At 48.1% G+C, this 12,102-nt stretch overlaps 1 protein-coding gene across 1 annotated transcript in view; it reads right to left on the bottom strand.

Moving 5' to 3' along the window:
• The window catches only part of cct6a (chaperonin containing TCP1, subunit 6A (zeta 1)), a 49,418-nt gene extending 38,371 nt beyond the window's left edge, over positions 1 to 11,047 (bottom strand). Inside the window, exons 1-3 of the mRNA XM_078204522.1 lie at positions 10,811 to 11,047; positions 8,675 to 8,738; positions 6,559 to 6,693 (exon numbers count right to left, since the gene is read on the bottom strand). Of these exons, the coding sequence (XP_078060648.1) occupies positions 6,559 to 6,693; positions 8,675 to 8,738; positions 10,811 to 10,947 (336 nt within the window). The 5' untranslated portion in view covers positions 10,948 to 11,047. The remainder of the gene's footprint in view (positions 1 to 6,558; positions 6,694 to 8,674; positions 8,739 to 10,810) is intronic.
• Between the last annotated feature and the right edge of the window lie 1,055 nt (positions 11,048 to 12,102).

Below are 12,102 nucleotides of genomic sequence, written 5' to 3'. Positions count from 1 at the left end.
GACTGCATCAGATCAAAGGAAGGGGCTTATAAGGAGCCAGAGAAAATGATAAACCCAAGGATTGGGAGCAATGTAGAGTCCAGCAAAGGAGGATCAAGAAAGGAAGAGGAGAAAATGAATGCAAACTAGAGAGGAGCATAAAGGTTCTTTAAGTAGGAAAAGAAAAGGTTAGAAAGGTTGAATGTGGGTTAATTACAGGCAGGGACAGAAGAATTTATAGTGCAGTATAGGGGAACATTAGAGAAACTAAACAATTTGGGAAGCTGTATAAATCAAAGAGCAGAGACAAGGCAAAAGAGAAAAGTATTATTACGGAAAATGAAAAACAAACCCTGAGTGTACAAATCATACAAAACCCTTAGAGTGGATGGATGTTTCCCCTGGCTGGTGAGTCTGGAAGCAGGGGTTGGACTTTGAATAGGGGGCAGGCCTGAGATCTTGAGGGTACTGGCAGGGTAGATTTGGAGAGGATTTTCCTCAAGAGAATCTAGAACTAGGGGTCACTCACTTAAGGCAGATGAGGAGAAATTCTTGTTCTTAGTGTCGTGAATCTCTGGAACTCTCTTCCTCAAAAGGCTGTGAATATTTTTAAGGCAGAGTTAGATGGATTCTGAATTAACAAGGGGGGGTCGAAGATTATCGGGGGTAGGCAGGAACGTGGGATCAAGGTTACAATCAGATCAGCCCGATCTTATTGTATGGCAGAAAAGGTTTGAGGGGCCAAGTGGCCTGCTCCTGAACCATCATGACATAATTGAATGGTGGAGCAGGCTCATTGAGCCAAATGGCCTACTCCTCCTCATATGCTCTTGACTGTTTAACCCCAAATTGTCTGTGCTCATTTGTGGTTTCTGGATTTTAACTGCCCCACTGGCTATGGAGGCCATCCCTGCCTCTTATTCCTCTTTAAGAAGCTCTTTAAAAATCTACTTCATCTGATCCAAGTTAAGATTTCATTTGCTAAATCTCTTGAAGTGTCTTGCATCATTATTTTAAAGCATCATATAAAATCAAGACACTGTTCGAATGTAGTCAATGATATATTTACCAAACAAACAAAACCTACTACTGAACATTTTCACTCCATGACGCTTTAAAGTACAAAGAAATTCTCCAGAAACAGAAGTTACTGGACGCAGAGAGCAGTTTCTTATACGATTTTGATTTGTCACATTTGTAGGTATACAGTGAAAAGTATTGTTTTTTGCGTACTATACAAAGCATACCGTACATAGAGAAGGAAAATAGAGAAAAGGAGAGAGTGCAGAATGTAGCGTTAAAGTCATAGCTAGGGTTTAGAAAAGACCAACTTGACTTCTACATGGTCTAATCATTTATAAATATCCACGCTCATTTATACCAATATGCTCCTTTCCAGCCATAAATAAATATGACATTGTCAAATCTGGGTATTATAGGCATGTTTGGTCATCCCAGTTACACATTCGACTGCATAAATTCCAAACTAGAGGGCAACACATCTGGTAGCAGGAGGGAGGGGCAATCCCAAAGACATGGGACCTCCCCCCGCACCCCCCATCGTAAATATGTGGGGGCAATGCGCCCCCAACACATCCAGGTAAGGATTGCACAGTAACTGAACACGAAACTCCAATGTGTAATTGCCCTGCATTGGTAATCACCCAAAAATGTGATTGAAATCACAAACTTCAGATGGTGTCGACTGTGCCACATTAATAGTTACCAAAACTCGGTCAGAATTAAAACTAGTTTCCAAGCACTGACCTCCCACAGGACACCATCTCCCTATCAGAACCTCCCCAACTACACCCACCTGCCACCCTCTCAACTGGACCACCAACTGCCCCCCCAAAAAAAATCCTACCTGCTGATCTTATGCACTACCCAGGCCTGGACTTACCTGGTTTATAGTAGCTAGTGACATAAGAGGGAGTATGGTTAATAACATTTGAATGAGCTATCCTCATCCAGAGTCAGACAAGATAGGGTCGCCTGGACTTGAAGGCAAGTAACTAGAATAGAGTGGCAAGCCGATTCAATTGCCACTCCTCCAAGTTATGGCCTTTTACTCCATACCAGTTATGAACAGGGACTGCTCTCATTGGCGAACATTCTTCTCTTCACTGTCGTATGAGGACTTTAATCAAACAAATGCTCTGAACTGCCTGTGTTACTCAGTTTTGCTAGGAATCAGATCAACTTCCAAAGCTATAACCAAATAATGTATTTGCAGCTCCTCCAAAACCGTGTTAGGGAACTGGAGCTGGATGAACTTAGGATCATTAGGGACGCAGAGGTGGCCATCGACAGAAGCTTTAGGGATACAGTTACTCAGAGGAATGAAAACAGATGGGTGACGGTGAGAGGGGCTGGGAGGAAGCAGTCCGTGCAGGGATCCCCTGTGGTCGTACCCCTTAGCAACAAGTATTCCGCTTTGGATACGGTTGAGGGGGACGACATACCAGTGGTGAGCCGCAGTGAGAGGATCTCCAGCACTGTGTCCGTCTCTGTGGCTCGGAAGGGTAAGGGGCAGAGCGGGAGGGCAATAGTTATTGGGGACTCATTAGTTAGAGGGATAGATAGGAGGTTCTGTGGCAGCAAAAGAGACTCACGGATGGTATGTTACCTACCGGATGTCAAGGTCCGTGACGTCTCAGACCGTGTTTTCCGGATTCTTAAGGGGATGGGGAAACAGTCAAGTCGTGGTACACATTGGTACCAACGACATAGGTAAGAGAAGGGACGGGGATTTAAAACAGGAATTTCAGGAGCTGGGCTGGAAGCTGAGAGCCAAGACAAAACATGTGGTCATCTCTGGTACGTTGCCGGTGCCACGTGATAGCGAGTTGAGGAACAGGGAGAGAGTGCAGTTAAACATGTGGTTGCAGGGATGGTGTAGGAGGGTGGGTTTCAGATACGTGGATAATTGGAACACATTCTGGGGAAGGTGGGACCTGTACAAACAGGACGGGGTGCACCTGAACCAGAGGGGCACCAATATCCTGGGAGGGAAATTTGATACGGCTCTTCAGGGGGGTTTACACTAATTTGTCAGGGGAGTGGGAAAAGGAGTTGTAGTCCAGAAGTCAGTGTTGAGGGTGGTGAGGTATTGGGGAAGGTATCAGGGTCAAGGGTGGGTACCAGTAGACGGGAAGGTGGGTTGAAGTGTGTCTACTTCAATGCAAGGAGCATCCGGAACAAGGTAGATGAACTTGGAGCGTGGATTGGTACTTGGGACTACGATGTTGTGTCTATTACGGAGACGTGGGTAGAACAAGGACAGGAATGGTTGGTGGACGTTCCGGGGTATAGATGTTTCACTAAGTGTAGGGAAGCTGGTAAAAGAGGTGGAGGAGTAGCATTGTTAATCAAGGATAGTTTAACAGCTGCGGAAAGGCACTTTGAGGGGGATCTGCACACTGAGGTAATATGGGCTGAGGTTAGAAATAGGAAAGGAGCGGTCACGTTGTTAGGAGTTTACTATAGGCCCCCAAATAGTAATAGAGATGTGGAGGAAGAAATTGCTAAGCAGATTATGGATACGTGTGGGGGTCACAGGGTAGTTGTCATGGGGGACTTTAACTTTTCAAATATTGATTGGAACCTTTGTAGGTCAAATAGTTTGGATGGGGCAGTTTTTGTGCAGTGTGTGCAGGAGGGTTTCCTGACACAATATGTGGATAGGCCGACATGAGGTGAGGCCACATTGGATTTGGTACTGGGAAATGAACCGGGCCAAGTGTTAGATTTGGTTGTGGGAGAGCACTTTGGAGATAGTGACCACAATTCGGTGTCTCTTGTTATTGCAACGGAGAGGGATAGGGCCGTACGGCAGGGCAAGGTTCACAATTGGGGGGAAGAGGTAATTATGATGCGATTAGGCAAGAATTAGGGGGCATAAGATGGGAACAGAAACTGTCAGGGAAAGGAACTAATGAAAAGTGGAACTTTTTCAAGGAACAAATACTGGGTGTCCTTGATAGGTATATCCCTGTCAGGCAGGGAGGAAATGGCCGAGTGAGGGAACCATGGTTCACGAAAGAGGTGGAATGTCTTGTGAAAAGGAAGAGGGAAGCTTATGTAGGGATGAGGAAACAAGGTTCAGATGGTTCGATTGAGGGTTACAAGTTAGCAAGGAACGAGCTGAAAAAGGGGCTTAGGAGAGCTAGGAGGGGACATGAGAAGTCCTTGGCAGGTCGGATCAAGGAAAACCCCAAGGCTTTTACTCTTATATGAGGAATAAAAGAATGACCAGGGTGAGGTTAGGGCCGGTCAAGGTCAGTAGTGGGAACTTATGTATGGAGTCAGTAGAGATAGGCGAGGTGATGAATGAATACTTTTCTTCAGTGTTCACCAAGGAGAGGGGCCATGTTTTTGAGGAAGAGAAGGTGTTACAGGCTAATAGGCTGGAGGAAATAGATGTTCGGAGGGAGGATGCCCTGGCAGTTTTGAATAAACTGAAGGTTGATAAGTCCCCTGGGCCTGATGAAATATATCCTAGGATTCTTTGGGAGGCAAGGGATGAGATTGCAGAGCCTTTGGCTTTGATCTTTGGGTCCTCGCTGTCCACGGGGATGGTGCCAGAGGACTGGAGAATGGCGAATGTTGTTCCTCTGTTTAAGAAAGGGAATAGAAATGACCCTGGTAATTATAGTTAGTCTTACTTCGGTGGTGCACCTGTACAGGGCATTGGTGAGGCCGCAGCTGGAATACTGTGTGCAGTATTGGTCCCCTTATATGAGGAAGGATATATTGGCATTGGAGGGAGTGCAGAGAAGGTTCACCAGGTTGATACCGGAGATGAGGGGTTTGGATTATGAGGAGAGGCTGAGGAGATTGGGTTTGTACTCGTTGGAGTTTAGAAGGATGAGGGGGGATCTTATGGAGACTTATAAGATAATGCGGGGGCTGGATAGGGTGGAGGCGGAGAGATTCTTTCCACTTAGTAAGGAAGTTAAAACTAGAGGACACAGCCTCAAAATAAAGGGGGGTCGGTTTAAGACAGAGTTGAGGAGGAACTTCTTCTCCCAGAGGGTGGTGAATCTCTGGAATTCTCTGCCCACTGAGGTGGTGGAGGCTACCTCGCTGAATATGTTTAAAGCCCGGATGGATGGATTCCTGATCGGTAAGGGAATTAAGGGTTATGGGGATCAGGCGGGTAAGTGGTACTGATCCACGTCAGATCAGCCATGATCTTATTGAATGGCGGGGCAGGCTCGAGGGGCTAGATGGCCTACTCCTGCTCCTATTTCTTACGTTCTTATGGTTGGTAAATTGATGGAAAAGGTCCTTAGGGATGGGATTTACGACCATTTAGAAAGGTGCGGATTAATCCGGGATTGTAAGCACGGATTCGTGATGGGCAAGTCGTGCCTCACAAATTTGATTGAATTTTTTGAGGAGGTAACTAAGAGTGTTGATGAAGGTAGGGCAGTTGATGTCATATACATGGATTTTAGTAAGGCGTTTGATAAGGTTCCCCATGGTTGGCTTATGATGAAAGTGAGGAAGTGTGGGATAGAGGGAAAGTTGGCCGATTGGATAGGTAACTGGCTGTCTGATCGAAGACAGAGGGTGGTGGTGGATGGAAAATTTTCGGATTAGAGGCAGGTTGCTAGCGGAGTGTCACAGGGATCAGTGTTTGGTCCTCTGCTCTTTGTGATTTTTATTAATGACTTAGAGGAGGGGGCTGAAGGGTGGATCAGTAAATTTGCTGATGACACCAAGATTGGTGGAGTAGTGGATGAGGTGGAGGGCTGTTGTAGGCTGCAAAGAGACATAGGTAGGATGCAAAGCTGGGCTGAAAAATGGCAAATGGAGTTTAACCCTGATAAATGTGAGGTGATTCATTTTGGTGGGACTAATTTAAATGTGGATTACAGGGTCAAAGGTAGGGTTCTGAAGATCCATAGATCTCTAAAGGTTGCCACTCAAGTGGATAGAGCTGTGAAGAAGGCCTATAGTGTGTTAGCTTTTATTAACAGGGGGTTGGAGTTTAAGAGCCGTGGGGTTATGCTGCAACTGTACAGGACCTTGGTGAGACCACATTTGGAATATTGTGTGCAGTTCTGGTCACCTCACTATAAGAAGTATGTGGAAGCGCTGGAAAGAGTGCAGAGGAGATTTACCAGGATGCTGCCTGGTTTGGAGGGTAGGTCTTATGAGGAAAGGTTGAGGGAGCTCGGGCTGTTCTCTCTGGAGCGGAGGAGGCTGAGGGGAGACTTAATAGAGGTTTATAAAATGATGAAGGGGATAGATCGAGTGAACGTTCAAAGACTATTTCCTCAGGTGGATGGAGCTATTACAAGGGGGCAAAACTATAGGGTTCGTGGTGGGAGATACAGGAAGGATATCAGAGGTAGGTTCTTTACGCAGAGAGTGGTTGGGGTGTGGAATGGACTGCCTGCAGTGATAGTGGAGTCAGACACTTTAGGAACATTTAAGCAGTTATTGGATAGGCACATGGAGCACACCAGGATGATAGGGAGTGGGATAGCTTGATCTTGGTTTCAGATAAAGCTCGGCACAACATCATGGGCCGAAGGGCCTGTTCTGTGCTGTACTGTTCTATGTTACCTCTGAAATGTAGAGATCAGCTTGTTTCAGCAGCTCGCCAATAATCAGCACATTGGAAGTGGTGCCATCACCAGTCATGTCATCCTGAGCTGTAGCCACTTTAGCAATGAGAGAGGCTGTCGGGTGTTGTATTTGCTGCAATGGAATCATTGATATCTTCAAAACTTTTTTTTGCACATTCCACTGACATGCATGGATTATTTATCCTTTAAAACAGATGAAATTATTTTTCCCATGAGGTTCATAGAAGGTCATTCAGCCCATCGAGTCTGTGACGACCGCAATCCCACCCAGGCCCTATTCCCGTAACTCCTCAGATTTACCCTGCTACTCCCCATGACACTAGGTCAATTTAGCATGGTCAATCAACCTAATCCGCACATTTTGGCCTGTGAAGGACATCACTCAGCTGCTCAAGCCAGTTTGCTAATTAGATCATGATGAAACTAAGTATCCTAACTCTTATCAACCTACTTTGGTTCCATATTTCTTAGTAACCTTCCACAGGTCTATCAGTCTCATTTTTATACTTGACCCTCCAGACTCAGCAGCTTGATGGCATTCCAGATTCCCACTGACCTTTGAGTGAAGCACTCCCTACATCACAACTGTATTGCTCAGCTCTAATTAAAATACAATGCCCCTACTACTTTGGACCTGCTCTCCCGCAGGAGAGATATTATTTCCTGTCTATTCCAAAAAGTACTTGATAATCAGACCTCCTACAAAATATTAAGAAATGACAAAGCAATTTTTTTCAGTTGAAGTAATCTTTGAATATACTGTGCTACAACTTGGCTTGAATACAGCTCCCTAGTGATTCTGGATGTTGGTAGCATGTTGTGCCTTTGTGAACTAGGCCACTACAGCCAGGTCTCTCATTACTAGCCTTGCAAAAATGCCCAGACATCCAAGACAATTACAAATTTGCAACACCGACTGGATGAACCATATTTTGAGACCCTCAGAAAAGAAAGTGCTACAGTTTATATTTAATTTAGCCAAGAAAATTGTAATATATCAGTCAATAAATCAGCATACTCAACTTACTCATTTTTCAACTAATTCTACTATTAATTAATCCCACAAGATAGATTTATTTCTACAAAAAAATTATGTTTGATAATTTGTAAAAGAAGCAATGGCAACATGAGGAAAACATTTTTCACGCAGTATGTGGGTAAGGATCAGGAATGTACTACCCCAGAACGTGGTGATGGCAGATGCAATTGAGACATTTGGAAGAAATTTGATTGTTATAGGAAAAGGAAGAACATGAAGGATTACAGGAAAGCCACGGTGGAATGGCACTAAGTTTATTGCTCAGAGAGCTGGGGCAGGCAAAACAGATCAAATGGGCTCCTTCTGTGCTATAACAATTCTATGACGCTAAGACACAGACAGCAGGGCTTTTAATGATCTCAAGTTTACATGTGCAAAAGTGCAAGACCAATCGAGAGTGTATTGGAATAGTCAAATCAAAAGGTATCAAAGGAATCGATGAGGGTTTTAAAAGCAGATGAACTGACACAGGACAAAGACAGATGGAAAAAAGTGGTACACACAAGATTGGAAGTTTATCTCAGGATCAAATGTGAAAGGGTTGGAAACAGACTGGCCGAATCTCAGACAGTTGCAATGGATGGATTTGGAGTAGCTACTGAAAACAATGGCTGGTCTTTCCAATATTTGAGTAAAAATTCTGCTCACCCAGTGTTGGATTAGTCTGATCATTTATCAACAGTGCACATGGCAATGTGTTATGAAGGAAAACACTGTTTACACAAAACATTTACAATGATGTGGAGCAGTAGCGCTAGCCATTGTGCCACCCCTAGTGTCCAAAGATGTATAGATTAGAAGGATTAGCTGTGGTAAATGCACAGGGATAGGCTGGAGATGGGGGGCCTTGATGGGATGCTCCTTTGGAGAATTGGTGTAGATTCGATGGGCCGAATGGCCTCTCTCTGCACCATAGGGATTCTGTGATAATGGCCAAGTTGCAAGCGTTCATGGCAAGTTACTTTCAAAACATCCACCTCAATTTATGGCTAAATTTACCACATTCCCCTAGTTCTCCAAATATGAATATCTGCATGGAAACTACTGCACTCACCATTTCATGCAGCAAGACATTACCATCTTTGGTAAGCTTGATATCTCCAGCACCAGAAACCAGCCTGAGGAAAAAAAAAACAGTAGAGCAAGTGAACTAGATAGCATTTTTTTTTCAAGCTGAGTAGTTGCAAAATGATCATGGTCAAGCTTCATTTTGAAGCCATTAATTGTTAAATGTGTAACTGCCTCCTGGTCCTGGACAGGACCAGGAGGTTTGAAGGGGATGAGAGATTTCAGCCAGAGAGTGGTGGGAGTCTGGAACTCACTGCCTGAATGGTGGTGGAGGCAGAGACTCATAACATTTTAGTATTTAGATGTGCACTTAACCTTGGCATAATCAGCCAAGTGCTGGAAAATGGGAACAGAATACTTGAATGGTTTGTCTTTGACAGGCACGACAGACTAAAGGCCCTTTTTTGTGCTGTAGACCTCTACGACTGGATAAAAGCACACTAGCTCACCAAAATCCATCAAGCCTCCCCTTCCAGCACACTGACTCACCTCCCAGTGACCCTTGCATAGCCCCTCCTCTCTCTCTTCCCCCTTAAAGCCAACCCCACTCCCACCCACTCAAGCACCCCCCCCATAACCAACGCCCTCAAGCGCCATGCCTCCCAGAGTCTCCCCCCTCAAGCGCCACACCCCCCCAAAGCACCGCACCCCCGAATGTCCCCCTCAAGCGCCCCCCAAAGAACCTCCCCCCCAGAATCTACACCCTCAAGCGCCGCCCCCCAGTCTCCCCCCACAAGTGCCGTACCACCCCGAGTCTCCCCCCTCAAGCGCCACACCCCCCCATAACCAACGCCCTCAAGCGCCATGCCTCCCAGAATCTCCGCCCTCAAGCGCCCCCCCCCACCAGAATCCCCCCCGCAAGATCTCCCCCCTCAAGCGCCAACCCCCAAAACCTCCCCCCCCATAACCAACGCCCTCAAGCGCCATGCCTCCCAGAATCTCCCCCGTCAAGCGCTCCCCCCAGAATCGCCCCCTCAAGCGCCCACCCCCCCAGATCTCCCCCAAGCACCACCCCCCCATAATCTCCCCCCTCAAGCGCCACCCCCCCAAAATCTCCCCCGTCAAGCACCACCACCCCGAAAACCTCCCCCCAGAGTCTCCCCCCTCAAGCACCGCACCCCCCCTCCAAGAACCACCCCCCTCAAGCACCGCACCCCCCCATAACCAACGCCCTCAAGCGCCATACCTCCCAGAATCTCCCCCCTCAAGCGCCATCCCCTGCAGAATCTCCCCCCCAAACACCGCCCCCCATAATCTCCCCCCCCCAAGCACCGCCCCCCCATAATCTCCCCAAGCACCACCCCCCATAATCTCCCCCCCCCAAGCACCACCCTCCCATAATCTCCCCCCTCAAGTGCCACCCCCCCCCCAAAACCTCCCCCCTCAAGCGCCACTCCCCAAATCTCCTCAAGCACCGCCCAAAATCTGCTCCAAGTAGGGCCCCCCCAAAATCTCCCCCCTTCAAGCACCCCTCAAGCGCCACCCCCCCAAAATCACCCCCCTCAAGCACCGCCCGCCCAAAATCTCCCCCTTCAAGCGCCACCCCCCCAGAATCTCCCCCTTCAAGCACCACCCCCCCAGAATCTCCCCCCTCAAGCACCATCCCCTCCCCCAAAATCTCCCCCCTCAAGCACCATGCCCCTCCAAAATCTCCCCCCTCAAGCACCATCCCCCCCAAAATCTCCTCCCTCAAGCACCATGCCCCTCCAAAATCTCCCCCTCAAGCACCATCCCCCCCAAAATCTCCTCCCTCAAGCACCATGCCCCTCCAAAATCTCCCCCCTCAAGCACCATCCCCCCCAAAATCTCCCCCCATCAAGCACCATCCCCCCCCAAAACAATTTCCCCCCTCAAGCACCATTCCCCCCCAAAATCTCCTCCCTCAAGTGCCATCCCCCCCAAAATCTCCCCCTCAATCGCCGCCCCCCCCCCCAGAAGCTCCCCCCTCAAGCGCCCACCACCCCAATTTCCCTATATCCTCCCTAATCTCCTCCCTCCCCATCCCCTCTACCCCTCCAGCACCCTCACAGTGACTTTCCCCCTCCCGGTCTCTGGGCCCACACGTGCTCTCTCTCTCTTTCTTTCTGCCGGCTCAGCCCCGATCACTAGGCCGCTCTCTCACATCTTCATGGTTCCTTTGGGTCCCAGGTTAGTTCTGAGCACATCCTGCAGGCCCCGAGCCGCACTGATGTTAACCGCCAGCGCGGCCTGTGCGCGGGCCACCTCCGCCTTCGGGTTTAAAGCTTTGATCGCAGACATTGCAGCCACACAACCGGCACCGCCCGAACTCAACCTGGACTGCCTGCCTGCCTGCCTGCCAACGGCTGCTTCACCCCATTGGCCACCAACCGCCCGCCTCGTCATTGGCGAATGGCCGTCATTGGCTGCGCCACCCCGGCCGCTCGCTGAATGGGCGGTTCCGGTGTCAATCAGCGGCACGGGGCCCGCCCTGCCGTCTGAATGGGGAATGAGCCTGTCAATCGGCACCTTTCTGATTGGTTGGGAAACGGCTTCCTGCGAGGCGGTTGGAGAGAACATTCTGGAAGGCGATTCGGCGTGTCGGGTCCGCGCTGGCCCTCAGCCTGAATCTGTTTGCAGCAGAGCCGGGCAACACCGTTGTGTGAAAACCCGTGGCCTTATGTCGCCATTGCTTCCCTCACCAATCATTGGCCTCTGCTCCTAAATCCTTCAGCTGCTGCTCCATTTCTAATCTGCTGGGATCAATCCAAATCTCATCACAACCAAGGGGCCTCTCCAATCGATTGATTCACTGAGGTTCCTCCCTCTCCAAACAATTCTCACCAATCCTTGCTGCACCCTCTCTAAAGCCGTTAAAATCACATTCTGCTCACAGTGTTCTGCCCAGAATTGGACAAGGTGCCACTGAGACTGAACCACGGTTTTTAAAAGAACTAAGAGTGGGTGTCGGCAATTCAGCCCCTTGAGCCTGCTCCACCATTCAATATGATCATGGCTGATCTCATCTTGGCCTCATCTCCACCTTCCCGCCTGCCCCCTCAAACCTTCATTTGCCACTAATTAAAAGCCCATCTTAAATTTGTTTAGTGTTCCAGCGGCATCCACTACACCCTGGGGTAGAGAATTCCACAGATTCGCGACTCTTAAGTGAAGTAATTCCTCTTCATTTCTGTTTTAAATCTGCCACCTTAGCCTAGGATCTAAAGTAGTTGAACACAATTTTGAATCCAGACGGAGTTGCACGAGCTTGCATTGATATTCATTGGAACACTAGCAGGAACCGTCAGAGTGGGAACAAGGTGACAGGAACTTGTGAGCTGTGTGCAAAGCAATCACCCCAATATAGAGGAGAACATAATAGGATCAGCAAAAGATTGTAATAATTACAAGTGTTACGAAGGGGAAGGTTGATCCCGCTCTGAGAACTGACACCAC

The sequence above is a fragment of the Mustelus asterias genome, unplaced genomic scaffold, assembly GCF_964213995.1.
Source record: "Mustelus asterias unplaced genomic scaffold, sMusAst1.hap1.1 HAP1_SCAFFOLD_361, whole genome shotgun sequence".
Classification (NCBI taxonomy): Eukaryota; Metazoa; Chordata; class Chondrichthyes; order Carcharhiniformes; family Triakidae; genus Mustelus; species Mustelus asterias.
This window is presented reverse-complemented; position numbering and strand designations above follow the sequence as displayed.